At 32.8% G+C, this 17,305-nt stretch overlaps 2 protein-coding genes and 1 long non-coding RNA gene across 3 annotated transcripts in view; 1 reads left to right on the top strand and 2 right to left on the bottom strand.

The window, feature by feature from the left end:
• Positions 1 to 10,252: 10,252 nt before the first annotated feature.
• LOC127835918 (putative nuclease HARBI1) lies at positions 10,253 to 12,676 on the top strand. Its single transcript, XM_052362339.1, has 3 exons — positions 10,253 to 10,364; positions 11,374 to 11,465; positions 12,395 to 12,676. Exons 1-3 carry the CDS (start codon positions 10,253 to 10,255, stop codon positions 12,674 to 12,676), a joined length of 486 nt encoding a protein of 161 aa, XP_052218299.1.
• A 361-nt stretch (positions 12,677 to 13,037) lies between these two features.
• LOC127834811 (uncharacterized) lies at positions 13,038 to 14,880 on the bottom strand. The gene is made up of 3 exons (XM_052360868.1): positions 14,778 to 14,880; positions 14,232 to 14,366; positions 13,038 to 13,592 (listed from the first exon to the last, which is right to left on the bottom strand). Exons 2-3 carry the CDS (start codon positions 14,344 to 14,346, stop codon positions 13,339 to 13,341), a joined length of 369 nt encoding a protein of 122 aa, XP_052216828.1. The 5' UTR covers positions 14,347 to 14,366; positions 14,778 to 14,880; the 3' UTR covers positions 13,038 to 13,338.
• A 977-nt stretch (positions 14,881 to 15,857) lies between these two features.
• The window catches only part of LOC127836655 (uncharacterized), a 1,519-nt gene continuing 71 nt past the window's right edge, over positions 15,858 to 17,305 (bottom strand). Inside the window, exons 1-2 of the long non-coding RNA XR_008028859.1 lie at positions 17,198 to 17,305; positions 15,858 to 15,928 (exon numbers count right to left, since the gene is read on the bottom strand). The exon at positions 17,198 to 17,305 is cut by the window's right edge and continues 71 nt beyond it. This is a non-coding gene — a long non-coding RNA (uncharacterized LOC127836655). The remainder of the gene's footprint in view (positions 15,929 to 17,197) is intronic.

Here is a 17,305-nt window from a genome sequence, read left to right as displayed (position 1 = left end):
TGTAAATGCTTTTATTAAGCTGAAAGTCTCAGTCTGTGTATTTATTCGTGTGTCAGGTTTTCGTCGCCAAACACTAAAATATTAAATACAAACCTTTATAAAGAGCATTATTTTCAAACGTACATTGTTTTCAAATATGATGGGAATTCTTCTTCCAAAAACGACAAATAGGTGTGTTCGTTCTGAAGTTATTAGTCACGCCGCCGTAAATATATTAATCTGCTAATTGCGTTGCCGAGTATTACATTAATTTCGGAACACTATTTGCATATGCCCACACGTGCATCTCAATGTTAAGGCGTAATTAATGGACTGATGCGATAAATTAATCACGAGTCATGAAATACAAATCCTGTTCTACGTCGATTAGCATGCGGTTTATTTTATAAGCAATATACACTATATTTTGTAATACTTGGTCTCCTGAAGTGATGTTATATAAGTTGATATAAGGCTGTAATTGTAATTAGTAAACAATAATTCACTGTGTGCGTCTCTCTGTTTTTATATCAGAACTGGTGTTAAAAAAACAGAGCGACAGTTGAAATAGCGAGATTGTGACATGTGACTATAAGGCATGGGAGATATCGAACACGTTATGTTAGTACAAAAGCAAAAGCGAGTTTTGCAAATTCCAGTATATTTTGACCGGTATGATACGCATTTTGAATCAGTGATTTTGAGTAACACCTTCATCTTTTATGCCCGAAGCACATTTAGCTCAACCAATAGTGAGACAGAAATACTTATTATATCTATTTTTTGTCACATGTCGGTCATGTGTTAAGGTAACGTTGTATTCTACGTGTTTTATTAATCTGTATTTATGTGTTTGAATAACTTTATATTGTTTTATTGCAAATGTAAAAAATAATGTGCTATGTATGTTACTTTTTGTTTGACTGTATCTGGTTACATACAAAATACATTTGTATTAGGCTTTGCCAGGACAAAAAATACCAACTACATGTGCAAACTCAGTCACCACTTTGGACTTGATATGTTTGTCTAATATGGTGGTGCAAAAGACAGCCATAGTGTTTCCGTATGGTTATTATTCTACAGTTTGTATAGTTTCATATTTATAACAAAAACGCTTCGATTGACTAATATAAAATACAACACATCATAGTACATTGGTCAACGTCTTACTACACGAGGTCGTTACAAAGAAATGTTAATGCAATTCAGTTGTTGTACGTGACAACTGTCAATTTACATTGATTTAATGCATACACATGCATACACTTATTTTTGTTAAAATGTAATCATTTCAACAACAACATAATCTGTAAATACTTTGCAATAGTTCATACAAATGCGATTTCATAACTTTCTAGTATGCGTATACCATGCACATAGGTTTAATTCCAAAGTCGAACCCATGTTAAAAACAGCATTATCAGTGCAACGACCAACGTGTCAATAATGTCGATAATTAATCAAGACTGGGTTACTGAAAACCTTATACCTTATTATGTAGGTCAATATAAACAAGTCAAACGTGCAAAACACTGGTATGCGCCAATACACCGTTGTATTATCGGCTCCATGCATTTTCATCCAAAACTTTGAAGAAAGACAAATAGAGTGCTTCATAAGACCATTGGTCGAGTATGATACATAGGAACGCACAATCTAGACGATGTTGTCACAACCGGTTTTGTACCAGTGCTGATACTAAGCGTAGTCTGCGTTCGGTCAGTCAACCTGTGATACTAGCATTGCAATTTTAATAAAGATTATATTACTAGTCTGGTCTGTCCAACCTGAGACTAATTTGTAATTGCGCAATTATAAAAGCAATACGAAATAGTCTATGTTTATAACACATTATTTGCAAATGGGCTTTACGACGAAGTTAGACTGATCATGAAAAAACGTCCACATATTTACTGATCAGCAAGATTGTTGCTTTTAAATCAGCTTGGTCTATTCGTCTCCGACCTGTTTAAAAAGCCTACGCATAGAACACGTGTATCAATTTTTTTTTCTTCAACGGATAGGACAGAGATTATACACTGTTAACACATTTTTCAAGTTTACACTTAAAAAGGTTGTACCCCCTTTGCAAAAACAGACTCAAGTTATTGCGTTATTCAGATACACAAGATGTCAAATTAAACACAAATATATGTTGAGCACCTTTAATCATCTCTTAACTAGCAATATTGCAACACCGCAATGAAGACTGAAAACAAAACAGGCATATGATAATTAAAATAGATAAAGTACTCGACAGTTTTTCAAATTAGTAATTCATATTTCAGTGATAAAATAGGACGCAATTCAATACAAATTAAGCGGTACATGTACATTGGTTGTGTACCCACGATTTGTCTGACCATGATGATTCATGTCGTATGGGCAGGTGAATGTCTTTGCACAAAAAAGTGCTTAAGGTTGCTCTGTTGTAATATTAATCAAGGCTTGATCACGACCTTAAGCAAAACGACTTATCAATAGAAGACGCATCGCTCCAAATATGAATTTGTCTTCAAATATTTAGTTTACAAACAGTATTCTTTCATTATAAGAATGTATAACATATCTCATCTTATATGTTGCTGAAACGGACCTTTCTGTGTGTTCTGACTTGAATGACACACAATTCATTGGTGGATTTCAAGATAATTTAGAAAATCGGATCTTTAAGCACATCCTTTAGGATAGTTATTAAACGTGTGTATAATTGTGCCGATATGGCATGTGATGTTTATTAAAGGACATACACATTGACCGTCGATTGGTAAGTGCGGTAGTTCATGTTATGTCCGTTTTATGTTAAAATGCAAGTATAGTATATTGCTACAGTTTATTGCATATATATCAACGATATATTTACGAAAAAGAAACTTTCTAGCACAACGTTTTATACATTAAAAATATATAATCAAAGTGGTAAATAAATTAGTTCTTGAAAATTATGACATCAAAGTGAATGAACTACTATCATGGTAAATATAGTCCTTGTTTTAATAACGCGTTTTATGTATGATATTTATTTGTGGGATAAATCATGATGCCAGAACGCAATTTATGTCATAAATCATTCCACATTTGATTCTTTACAAGCACTTACCCCCACCCCACAAAAATATAACGTATGCATGACGTGTGGTAATAACAACAGTGTTTAAGACAATGTCTACAGTACACTCAGTTACCTGCATAATTACAATCTTAACTACACAGTACACAGAAACGCATATTTTGCATACACACGAAAGTGCGTGCTCGCCGCCAGAAATTTTAATTCATTGTTTAACCTGTGCAGTTATTGTTATAAAAGAAAACACATGACCATTTTAATGAATGAGTTATACATATGGTATTATAGCTGTATCAAATCATCGCTAAACGATTGGTAAACTGTACTATTGGTACTTACTGAGTGCAAACTAATTACGCAAGTGGACCATACTTTTTGTGCATATTGCCTTTTGCATATGGGTATATGTATTATATTTGTTTTTGACTTTCTGACAATAATTCAAAAGTAATAGTCTGATAGCATGCGCTTGTCCACCAAATAAGGATATTCCGAATACTCATTCATACATTTTTGATAATTAGTTCCTCTGTTTTCGAATAACAAAAACAATCCTAAGAACAGTTCACAATATACTGTTCGTAAAAAACGTATTGAACAGTACGTTACATGTTCATCACATCGAAGTTAACGCTCCAACTTATTAGTATCAACCTAGTAAGCAATTATTATGCTTCTATAGTACATCCCATTTCGAAAAGCATGAAATATCAAACGTGACATTATATACTACTATCATCCCAAAGTGAGCAGTTTTAGTTGGAAAATGTATGAAGTTATGTGTGTTTAATATTCGTTTATGGTGATAAAGCATACAATGTGTGATTTGGTCGAATGTGCTTTAAAATCGCTGACAGTTGTGAAATTTAATCAATGTGTTTAACGTATTTTAATCGATAAATTCTAGGTTATGTGATTCAAACAAGATATATTTTATATCATTGTTTCACTTTCTTCATTATCAGTGTATACGCATCTAACGATGTATTAACATATACAAATCAGTGTCGAAATGTGGGATTATAATATAATCGCACATCACATATATGCTATATACGATATTATTAGTGACAACGATATGGTATTATTACAATGCAATCAGCATAGCAATACTAGTTGGCGTTTTATATTCGAATGAAATATGTTTCTGTACCCTCACTTTAGGCATTTTTGTATTATGAAATAAATATTTAGGTAAATCAAGGTTCGAATAGTCCAGCTGTAAAATTAATTAGTTCGTTGAGGTATTATAGTATTAAAAGCATTTGTCATGTTGCTGGTTGAATAGTTCCCCTGCTTCTAAGACATTTGTTAATCCCCCTCCGGCATCCCTCTCTCTCTCTAAATTATTGAAAATCCATTATTTTAAATTGTATAAGTTGAAATGTGAGATTAAATTGCACAGGAATCGTTCTTGATTGATGGTTGTTCGGTACGACTTTTAACTAAATGACGTCGCGGAAGCAAATACGGCAATTACGGTTTGATGAATGTCGTTCAAAGCCTCCGTCGGCAATCTCTATCTATCAAAATATATTTTAGTGCAGCAGTGCAGTTAGGTTCATATAACAAGCCCATTGATTTGGACGTGAGTGCACAGGTTATCATGGACGATACTAAATTGCAGTAAAGTATGATGCATATAAGCATTATATTATTTTCATGATGCGTACTTCGGATATTTTGAATCAACACACGTGGCAATGGCAAGTGTACCAATGCATAAAACATATTATACGAATATATGTAAGAAGCATATTAGTTAGTGTATAATTAAACGCCTTTGAATGATAGGTATATGCTTAACAAATCACGCATGGCCATATTCATACAGAGGTTTCTATGTTAAAATGTTCCCGAACATTAACGTGTTTGCCTCTTATGATACATCCACTGCTGAAACAAACCATGTATGCTGTATTTGTGTATATTTAATATGATAATGAACTTCAGCTAAAGAAATGCAAGTATTATGTATTTACAGTTCATATTCTTAAGAGCATAATTTATAATACTTGTCAACTCCATTAGACTGAACGACAAGATAATATATCATGTTGAGAGAAAATTGCGAAGGTCTGTTGGAAATCGCATGCCCAAGTTGTGAGTCCTTAGTTCACACGTTTACTACAATCTAACATTGATATCAACATCTAAATTATTTGAGAATAAATACAATCATATACAATCAATACATTTTACAATGTGTAGAACTGTGTCACAATATATCTGTATAGGATGGCTTATAGTGTGCAGACTTTTGTGTTGATGTTACTTTACAAGCGTTAAGCGTTAAGCACAATTATGCATTTATGTATGCATATATAAGTTGATAAACTGCTCATGAAATGCAGATGCATGCACTAGTTTGAGAAAACATTTACAGTTTTTTTTTTAATTGCAATGTAATGACTTCTTATTATAAACAATTAGTTAATATTGAGTGTGAGCATGCTTTACATTAAATGGAGATTTGTTTCCAGATAAAATGTTAGTTCTTACCAGTAGACAAAACTTTGATTTCTAATTTTCTTAATGTTTTCGTATCGTTCGTATTCACACATGCGTATTCATTAAGATACATACGATTATTGAAACTATGCCATCTAACTTAACGAGACTCAAAATGATCATCGACAAATTAAAAGCAAAACACGCGACTCAGTGCAGGGCAATTACCACATCACACCGAATTTATTAAAGCAAGTGTCACAACGAAACACAACATAATGTAAACTGATTTGTGTGATCAGTATATTCCTCCTCATTTCCTCTTAATCCCTGGGATACAATGTTTAATATACGCTTCTGACAATTGTAATTACATTATTGCTGAAATAAAATCACATACAGAAATATATAATTGAATATCCGTTAACACATTGCTTTAAGATTACAATCACTGTTTTAAGTTATCGAGATTAAAACATGCACACATATACTCGAATTGATTTTTAAAATATGGCATTTGTGATGAGCTATCTGTATGTGTAATTCTCTTGATTATATAACAATTGCTTACTCCAAACTTTCATTTTTAATAAATTGTTAATGTTAAAATATTCTTAAAGCGTAGTGTCACCTGTTGGGACCGGCAATATTAATCAAGAAATAGCGGGATTTTCAATCCAATACTGCATACGTAAAGTCATAGTGGCAAAACAAAATTGCGACGGATATAATAATATTTCATTTTAAACTTGAATCAGGGAACTGTATTATTACTGGAAATATGCAATATGGATGTATTGATCTGATTAAAGACCCTACACACTTGTTTGTTACCTTATGGTAGATTATAATAATTTTACTTTTGAGTTGTAAATGAATATGTTTTGCGTTCAAAATCTTCAGAAATTATGTTCGATGTTAGCTTTAAAAAAGACCATTGTATTTGCTATTTATAACATTATTATAAATGTAAGCGATTGTGTACAATGTGAATGTCAACAATATATTTGATAAATCTAAAATCCGTACACGTATTTTAACGGATAATGTTTAGAACAGAATGTTATCTTAGTTATAACTAATTCTAACTAATACTTATTCAGGCTATTATTAATACGACTACTTTTAGGCCGATACAGAGACGTGAACTATGATATAAAACCAAAGATGCATCAGTAATTACCAGAATAACATGGTGAATTATGTGTTTCGTCGATATTAGTAGAAAACCCGTTATGTATTACTTCGACAACCTCGTTGTTAACATGTAAACAAACGTATAGCGGGTTATTCCTTAACGAAAATCATCTTAAATATTAAAAGCGGACATTTTATATTGGATACTAGATGGATAACAATATTGAATCAGTGTTTTTCTAAATATGCAAAGACACAATTATTTATAGTGTGGACGCCTAATTGCACAAACACGCAACAAATTGCCTACTTAAAACAGGGAAATACGCACATCAAACTTAGTTGCTCAAAGCTGTTGTCAATCTTACATTAATCACAACATCAAGCAATACACACTGACTTATTTCATCAGACGATTCCCCTTTGTGTTCCATGATTGTATTTAAAGTAAGTGAGACAACATTACTGCCCTCCGCGATTCTAAACCAATTCACAATATCTCGAAAAATAATGCTTGGGTTGATTAATTATTCCATGAACAATTCACGTTTTGAATAAATGTGCTATTCTTAAAATTCAATGTATCTTCAAGCCAGTACCAAGTAATCAAAAAAATACATTCAAATTTGCACCAGTAGCTTGCAGCTGCGGCTGCAAACCTTATAAAAAATAACATCCACGATTGCACGTGCTCGTCTATTGCAAGTTTGCAATTTTACTTAGAAATATTACCGCAACACGCATAATTGATTACATGTGTTTTTTTGCAGCAATGTATGTATTAAACCATTTAATGTTACGTTTAAGTTTATTTAGCAATGAGTATCACATTCAGTCTGACATAGTCGATTATAATATTGCCAATAATAAATTGTTGTATTTTTTAAATAAACTTATCCTTTCAAAAACAAACGTCATAGAGGTATCCGATTTCAGCAAATATCAATATCTACTTTGACAATTATTTTTAAGCGGCTCTTGCCGTATGATCTTATCTTTTCTGAAATTCTAGAACAATAAATAAAGCCCCAATAGATCATGAGTCACACCCACAATAATAACAACTGTTAACATAAAACTTTTAAACCAAATGCTTGTTTCCAGTATTTTAGTAATATTAGTAAGTCGCAGATAAACACAGAAAACACAGCATATACAGACGCCGTCTTTGAATAAAATAAAAAAACACACCTAGTTTTGAACAGCTGAACATGCTATTGTGATGACGCAATATGGTTGTCGAGGAATATCTTTTCAGACAGCATACGGACTGTAACCTATTTGTCGCTACTGACGAGGCCCTTCAAAATGTACGTGTTAAACGGTTGCCAAGTGTACGTTCACAGTTTACTGTGAACGCATAATATCAACACTTACGTTGTATAATTATTAAATGTATTGTATGTATAAAATTACTTACATATTTTATGTCAAAATGGAAGTCCGTATATTTCAGACAAAAATAGTAACCGGATTCAATTTCATACAATCTTAATAGCGTCATACAATGCATGTCATCTTGGTATAAACCAGGTAGAACAAACGATGCCATATTTATCTTGTAAGCTTTTCGAAACACTACTGTATTTCAATCATACGATCATATACATCGTCTGTGACTAGTCCAGTTGCCAATATCGTTATACCTATGTTGAATTACACGTAGTTAAACGACTTCAAAACGATGCATTAACCTGCTTAAATATATATGTTTTTAAAAGATACTGTAAAACATAAGGTTTACGTTCGCAATAATCTATGGGATCGAACACGTCGTCAAAACGATATCTTGGAAAGAGCAATGGTTGTTTCGCAAGTGTCATGGCTGACATTTCGTATCTTGAAAAAGTCGGTCAATATTACGGGAATTGATCTTGCTCAATTATGACACTGTTGCCAGCACTTGCAAGTAATTTAAATAATGACTTACCGTTTAAATAAAGTAAAGTTAGTTTAGTTGCAAAGATATGATTGTAGTATAAAATCATTGAATCAGAGTTGTGAATGCGACTAAGAAACTACTTCGCGCACATAAAGTATGCATTGTTATTTCAATCACTCACATTTAGTCGTAAAATGATGCTGAAACTTTTGACTATTTTGAAAATTGTGTGGATATTCATTATTTTACCCAATATTACACATTTGAACATGGAGTGCAAAAAGCTACTATTGACGTTGTTCAAGGAACATTCCGAATTATCATATTCGCAAGGTATTAATCACGAATATTAAAATCAGGCCCCGTGTTCACAAAGCAAATTGACATCGATTTCCAATGTCAAGTGACATTGATTTTCAATTTTTGTCATCGGTTCTCAAACTTGGTGTTCACAAAGAAAATCGATGTCAAATGACATCCAAAATCGATTTTCAATTTGCAATCAATGACACTGAAATTGACATTGATATTGGGCATTGTCAAATTGAAAATTGATGACAATCACCATGGTAAGAAAACAATATGGCCGACATTGAAAGACGTCTTCGTCGCGCTCGATACTTAAATGAATTGTTTCCAATGGATAGGAGAGTTTTCCGTGATCGAACGAACCCATTGGAAACTTTGTCCCCGATGGAAATTCGTGAACGGTACCGGTTTTTCCCGGAAACTATTCTGTTTCTTGTCAACATGCTGAATTTGGAGAGGGCTACTGAATGTTCTTGTCCTCTTCCGCCGCTCATTTCAACTTTAGCGGCATTGCATTTCCTTGCAACTGGCACACACCACATTGTGACGGCAGGGTTTCATGGAATCTCAAGGTCCAGTGTATCTAGAGCGGTCAAGCAATTTACGGACAGCGTGTGTCTACATATAAATGACTTCGTTTTCTTCCCAAATATCGAAAATGTGCAACGGACGGTGCAAAAACAGTTCTACAACATCGCTGGTGCGTATTAGCTCTTAATATAATTTAATCGGACAATTTAATGATTTTTGATTGGTTGTCAAGTAAACAGATAAGGGGAGTTAAATGTTTCTTAGTCGAATCGGGCACAATTCAAAACGTTGTATGAGTACTGTAAGCTAGATTTATACGTCTTGAAATAACATACGTGTATATTAAGTATATTACGTGTTTGATAAGTATAATAAACATAACTGTTTATTAGTGATTGTTATTTTTGGGAACACATATATTGACATGAAAGACAGAAGATTGCACTTGTAACTTTTGAAAAAAATATTGCGGAAACTTTGCTTGTAGTATACTCTAATTAGTATAAAATTATCTAATACAAATGTCGATTAGGCTAACAATGTTATTGTCTTTAAAGGTTTCCCCCAAGTGGTTGGTGTTGTTGATGGGACACATATCCGTATTCAAGCGCCTAGCGCCAACGAAGACGATTATGTGAACATAAAGGGATTTCACTCCCTTAATGTACAGGTAAAACAATAAGTGAAATAAAGTCCATGAACATTTCCTCAACTTGTATTTTTTTTAGATTATATATGTTTAAAGGTTGTCTGTTCACAGTGATAATTGCAAAACGAAACTATTGACAATTGGATGTTCTGTTGTTTACTTGTATTATTGTGATATCAGACAAAATGACATTGTGCAGTTTAAATTTTATTAAGATTTGTGGTTTCTTTTTGCTCTATAGATGATTTGTGATGCCACTTTTCGGTTTGTTGACGCTCTCGCAAAGTGGCTTGGGAGCGTTCACGATTCAAGGATCTTTCGTGAAAGCGCCATACGTCAGCGTTTTGAAAGAGGTATAATGACAATTACATGAAGACTACTCAGTATTATGATTTTATTCATTCATTGCACCCATTTATTTAAGCACAGAATTATTACCGGTACATCAAAATTAACAAGCACAATTTTATTTTTTATTGAAGCGTTTCCATCTTTTCAAGTAGGTTTGATCACCAGCCATATATATAAATTATCTATCTATCTATCTATCTATCTATCTATCTATCTATCTATCTATCTATCTATCTATCTATCTATCTATCTATCTATCTATCTATCTATCTATCTATCTATCTATCTATCTATCTATCTATCTATCTATCTATCTATCTATCTATCTATCTATCTATCTATCTATCTATCTATCTATCTATCTATCTATCTATCTATCTATCTATCTATCTATCTATCTATCTATCTATCTATCTATCTATCTATATATCTATCTATCTATCTATCTATCTATCTATCTATCTATCTATCTATCTATCTATCTATCTATCTATCTATCTATCTATCTATCTATCTATCTATCTATCTATCTATCTATCTATCCATCCATCCATCCATCCATCCATCCATCCATCCATCCATCCATCCATCCATCCATCCATCCAGCCATCCATCCATCCATCCAGCCATCCAGCCATCTATCTGTCAAGTCTGGTTTTATTTTATATAACAGCTTTTAAAACGATCACATGTATTATTATCACATCACATTTGACAAATGAAAGCAACTTAAAACATCACCTTTTTACGCAATGACACAATTGAATTAGCGTCTCATCAGCCCAGTACATAATTCATACTAACAACAAAAATTGAACTTCATTGAAATCACATCATTCCAAATGATCACAGTAACTAATATCACAATTATTTAAATGTAACATAAACAACAACATATTACATCAATAACGTTATAACTATGTCATAAACTTGCATGCATTAAACAATACACTGCTTGATATCGTTGTTTGACATTACAGTGCTGCAAAATGATCTTTTTTTTTATAACAGGTGAAATCGACGGTCTTCTGCTTGGTGACTCTGGCTATGGATGCAAGAGGTATCTTATGACACCATATCAAAACACCGACAGTCCTTGTAAGGTATAGTTATTAAATGGATCTTTAAAACAATGTAACATATACTCAGAATTAAATTTTGTTAACCTTAGATTAAACAAAACAAGGACTGTTTGTAAAACATGCATGCCCCCCATATGGGCTGTCCGTTGTAGTGGCAGCCATTGTGTCAATACGTTTTTGTCACTGTGACCTTGACCTTTGACCTAGTGACCTGAAAGTCAATAGGGGTCATCTGCGAGTCACGATCAATGTACCTATGAAGTGTCATGATCCTAGGCAAAAGTGTTCTTGAGTTATCATCCGAATATCATTTTACTATTTCGGGTCACCGTGACCTTGACCTTGTGACCTCAAAATCAATAGGGGTCACCTGCAAGTCATGATCAATCTACCTATGAAGTTTCATGATCCTAGGCGTATGCGTTCTTGAGTTATCATCCGGAAATCATTTTACTATTTCAGGTCACTGTGACCTTGACCTTTGACCTTGTGACCTCAAAATCAATAGGGGTCATCTGCAAGTCATGATCAATCTACCTATGAAGTTTCATGATCCAAGGCGTATGCGTTCTTGAGTTATCATCCGGAAACCATTTTACTATTTCAGGTCACTGTGACCTTGACCTTTGACCTAGTGACCTGAAAATCAATAGGGGTCATCTGCTAGTCATGATCAATGTACCTATGAAGTTTCATGATCCTAGGCACAAGCGTTCTTGAGTTATCGTCTGACAACCACCTGGTGGACAGACCGACCGACAGACCGACCGAAAGACCGACATGAGCAAAGCAATATACCCCCTCTTCTTCGAAGGGTGGCATAAATACTAATCATCATGAAAAGGTTTAATATTTACTTACAGGCATAAAGCAATGTCACCAAACTAGCATTAGTTCTTAACATTTAGTGGAATGATTGCAATATTATTAGTATGTTGTTTCATTTACAGGAACGGTTTAACATATCCTTATGTCGAACAAGAGTGGTGATCGAGCAAGCTTTTGGCGTTCTCAAGCGTAGGTTTCCATGTCTACATTATGGACTTAGAGTAAAACCTGACAGAGCAGCCAAAATAACAGTCGCGTGTGTCATTCTTCATAACATTGGATTAGAGAGGCAAGACATGTTTTCACGAACATGTGAGGATGACACGGATCAGCCACATGTTGTTTATGAAGGAGATGGGTCTGGAAACAGTTACAGAGACTACATCGCAGAATCTTTCTTTTAAGAACATATAGTTATATAATAACAAGGGCTGTATGCAAAACATTCACAGTCATTTTGAAGATAACTAAACAAAGATTCATTCACATAATAATAAACTAACAAAGTATTATATCAATAGCAAAAAGATAAGAGAAGGATAACCGAGGCTGCAGATCAAGAAAGACAAGTTAGAACAAAAGAATAGGCATATCAACAGTATTATTTATTTAAACAGGTATATTGGAAACTAGAAATGTGTCTTAAATGCTAAAGACAAATGCATTTTAAATATTTCACCGTACACAAATATATCTTGAGTCAAACATGTTTCAAGGGGCATATTGACTGCTAACAACAAGTTAAATGGATATTATTTGCAGCAAAAGCTACAAAGGACTGATTCATGCATGCTATGTGAATTACATATATAAATAATGTATGACATTAAAATATGAATAAGTGGAACACCAGCTGCCCATCAGTATAGCACTTTCATCATTTACCAAACTTGGTCCTTTATTTATGGTAAGTAGTGTTTCACTTATTCATATTTGAGTGTCACAAATTATTTATACATTTAATTAATAAAACATGCATAAATCAGTCCTATGTAGCTGTTTCTGCAAATAATAGCTATTTAACTTGTCTATTAGCAGTCGATATGCCCCTAGGAACATGTTAAGTTTAAGATTCAAACAAAAGAAGGCCTTGATCCATTGCAGACTTTATATTTGAGTTTAACAACTCTTTTTTTAAAGTAAAAAGTTGTCTCTCTTGCTCTGCAGCCTCTGTGATCACCTTAATTCTAAGATCATGTAGCTGTTTTTCCTGCTGTTGCCTCTGCAACAGCAGGTCCAACTCAGCCTGTGCACGTCTTGTTTCCAGCTCAAGTAGCTCTTCTTCATAGCATCTGTTTCTCTTTCTCTTTTTCAACGATTCTGGAAGTTAATTATACATTGACAAATTCAAATTGTGCTTAAGTAATTAAATACTTTCTTCATTTTATCCATGTTTACATGCATGTTTTTGTAACTGATTTATGCCAGTTATGATTTGAACAATGTATATGCCCAAAAGAAACTTCATACATCAGTGAAGTTATAAATGACTCTGTTATTAAAGTTTTAATTGTTATTTCAGTTATGTGCATGCTTTTTATCCTATTACCAGAACAAAAACAATAGAATATCAAGTGATCGTATAAATATAAGCTCTATGCTAATATCGACATTTTTAGACCATGGTTTTCCGATAATATATAGTATTTTAACTTTTTTCTAATTATAAACGACCACAAAATAATGAGTAATAGAATATTATGTGCGTGTCGGATAGAGATCAAGTTTATCATGCGAGACTGAGAAACAAGTTGTAGTACATGTATATTCTCTTAATATAGATTGGTTTAGGGTATTGGTTTATTTGAGTATTGGTTTATTGTGTAAAAGGCAATATGACTTTCATATATCATCTGCATACTCAAGTTAATAATAGTGTGATGTATCAGTATGCTTCCAGATTCAGAGGATGTCAAAAGATGATTTTTGGTCTTAAAATATTGACATATTGAAATATACCTTTTGATGGTCTTGATGTTGAAGAAGTGGCTACATTCGAGGCAGTTGCAGGCTTTGATGTACACTCAGCAACAGTTAGTGTACACTTGGCTGAGGCTTCATCAGTGTCTGCCATCTCAGCAACATCAGCCACGCCTTCAATACAACAAATTATAACATCTATGAATAAACAAGAAATGTGTCCATGAGACAATGATGCACCACTAATTGGCACCGGTCACAACTTTAGACAGACGGCCAGACATACAGATGTTACTATTAATGCCCATTCACCATTTTTCGAATCACAAACATCGCAAAATAAAACCAATTAACATTCCACAAATTATTATTGCCAGATATGTATATAATGGTTAAATATTAAACAAGACAAATATATTGAAGCAGAGCCATTGTGTATGGTTCATTGTTTAATGTTTCCAAAATAATCTGGTAACGTATATTGCAGGTCGGTTGCAGTTCTAAATATTCCATTCATATTCATTGCATGTTACAAATTTGAAAGAAAATGCAACAGTGAAAAATAAATTAAAAAGATCATTATACATGCATAACAATCACCTGAATCAATGCCACCCGGAATGCCAATCAGCTGTGGCTTGTCGCGGATGCCATCTATGACCAGGTCTTCCACGGTGGTTAATACAGCTGGAGGTCCCCCTCCAGTTTATTTTCTGTCAGACTCTTTTTTTTTTGCTGAAATTAAGCGAGGTACATTTATGAACCATTCTTTTAACTTAAATATCATATACTGTAATCTTTGAAAAAATATTAAACAATCAACATTGATATTTTTTATTTTTGATGTACAATAATAATTGGCAGTGATTATTATTAACCCTTTGCATGCTGGTAAATTTGTCGTCTGCTAAAATGTCGTCTGCTGAATTTATAAAAATTAGCATTTTTTTCGATTTTGTTTCAATAATACTATCAGAATAGCAAAAAGTTTGGATCCTGATGAGACGCCACGTTCTGTGGCGTCTCATCTGGATCCAAACTGTTTGCAAAGGCCTTCAAAATCCGGTTCCAGCACTGAAAGGGTTAAAAAAAACATGGTAAGACTAAAATACTGAACTATTGAATTTAACAGTACAAAAATAGTATTAACTGAAAGATTAAGCTCTCAGCACATATACCAATGTATTTTAAGAGCATACATCTTTATATTATAACAAATATTTTCTCAATATGTTGACAAAAATGAACACTGATTAAGGAATATGTAATAAAGATTAGAGATTACTTGTTAACTATTAATGGGCCAAAGGAACTAACTAATGCTATTATAATTTTTTAATACTCAGAAATTTATTTTTATCATCAAAATACATTTAACTACATTTTGCCAAAGTATTACAAAAATAATCAACAAGCATGAATAATGAGCGTGATTAAAGATCTAGCAAAATATTACATTATTCAACAATTACATGAACTTTTTTATTTTTGTGTGCATAAAATACTTAATAAATTACATTTAATATTATACAGTTTTTACAATGGGTGCAATAAAAGAAAACATTTCACTACATTACATAATGAGAACATGTCATTTTGTTTCATTTTTACATTCTATTAAAACTGGTACATACGATCATGATATAAATGCAAAATGTAAGGTACCTCGACATTTCAACTGCGCATACATGTCTTTTATTTGACGCACTGTCCTAGAACATTGTGCGACACTGGAGCTGAAATGAAAGGTAATATAGTCATATTCTAAATGGAAGAGGACCATAATTGAAACATATTCATTGCTTATGTTTTTCTATGTATAAAACGGGACATAATAATGTCAAAGTGCCAGTCAGAGTTACACAACTTTGCCTGCACAGTCCCCCTATATAGTAAGTAAGTGTTGCAAGTATGCAAGCAATAGCTTTGTTACTTTAGGTATAAAGTGGACCTAAGCACAAAACTCAACCAACTTTTCAATTTTTTAAGTATAAAAAGGGCACATAATTCTTACAAAATGCTAAATACAGTTGTCTGCTCTTGTTTATAGGTTGGGGTCATGTTGATAAAGAAGTACACAAAATATAAAACCAATATGTCAAAAGACATAGTCGAGCTAAAAATATATGACACATATAAGGACATGAATGTCTATAAAGGCACCCTAGCAAACATGATTTTGCTAGATCTTTCTTATAAATATTTTGTTCTGTCTTTGTTTTGATAAGAAAACATTAGCATTTTGTAAAAAATAATCATTATCAATTAGAAACATTTTTTCATTAACAAAACCACAACAGTTTAGTATTGGAATTTTTTAATTTTTTTTGTTTACACTGAGTAGCACTATTTCTGTCCAAATTCTCATTTTTTTCTCGCACAGTGTATTCTATGCAATCAAATTAGTGAACAAAAATATTTGAGATAGTCCTGCATTTAAACAGACAAATGAATCTAACTTTATATATATATAAATAAGTAATTTCCAATTAGATTGTATCCTATCATTTTGTGGTCATTTATCTCATAACAGTAAAAAAAAGTTCAAATGATCCTTTGTGGATAAGATGTTGCAAAGCTTAATTATATAGCCCAATTGTAAAAAGTATCTCTAAATTTTTGATTTTTTTTTATATAATTTTGTAAAACAAAATTATATAACAGGCTGGTTCAGACCAGGGTAGGAAATACTACTTGCTCTTGGTTATACATGCAGGACTGTTTGGAAAGTATTTTACATGTAAGTTTAATCAGAAATATTTTGAGAGTTTCAGATTGTTAAGCTTTTCTCTTGCAATGCATATACATTATAATCAGTCATGGTTTGAATAATTGATATTGTGCCATATCTCACACGTTGTGACTAATCATACTATGGTATTAACATTTAGATCTAATACTGAATAAAAACTACTATGTAGCCTCTTTTAATGATTTCATATAATCTTAGATTTAGGGCGGACAGACCAAGGATTAACATGCAAAAGGCAATCAGATTCTAGAACCTGTAAGGAATTATGGTGAACGGATTTGTTGATTAGGGCTCTGTATGTGCTAATAATAGTGTAAGAATAGACTAAACAAGGCCGTCATTTTCAGAACATACATTTAAT

Source organism: Dreissena polymorpha, chromosome 6 (assembly GCF_020536995.1).
Source record: "Dreissena polymorpha isolate Duluth1 chromosome 6, UMN_Dpol_1.0, whole genome shotgun sequence".
Classification (NCBI taxonomy): domain Eukaryota; kingdom Metazoa; phylum Mollusca; class Bivalvia; order Myida; family Dreissenidae; genus Dreissena; species Dreissena polymorpha.
The sequence above is the reverse complement of the archived record's forward strand: the minus strand, read 5'-3'. Positions and strand labels throughout refer to the sequence as shown.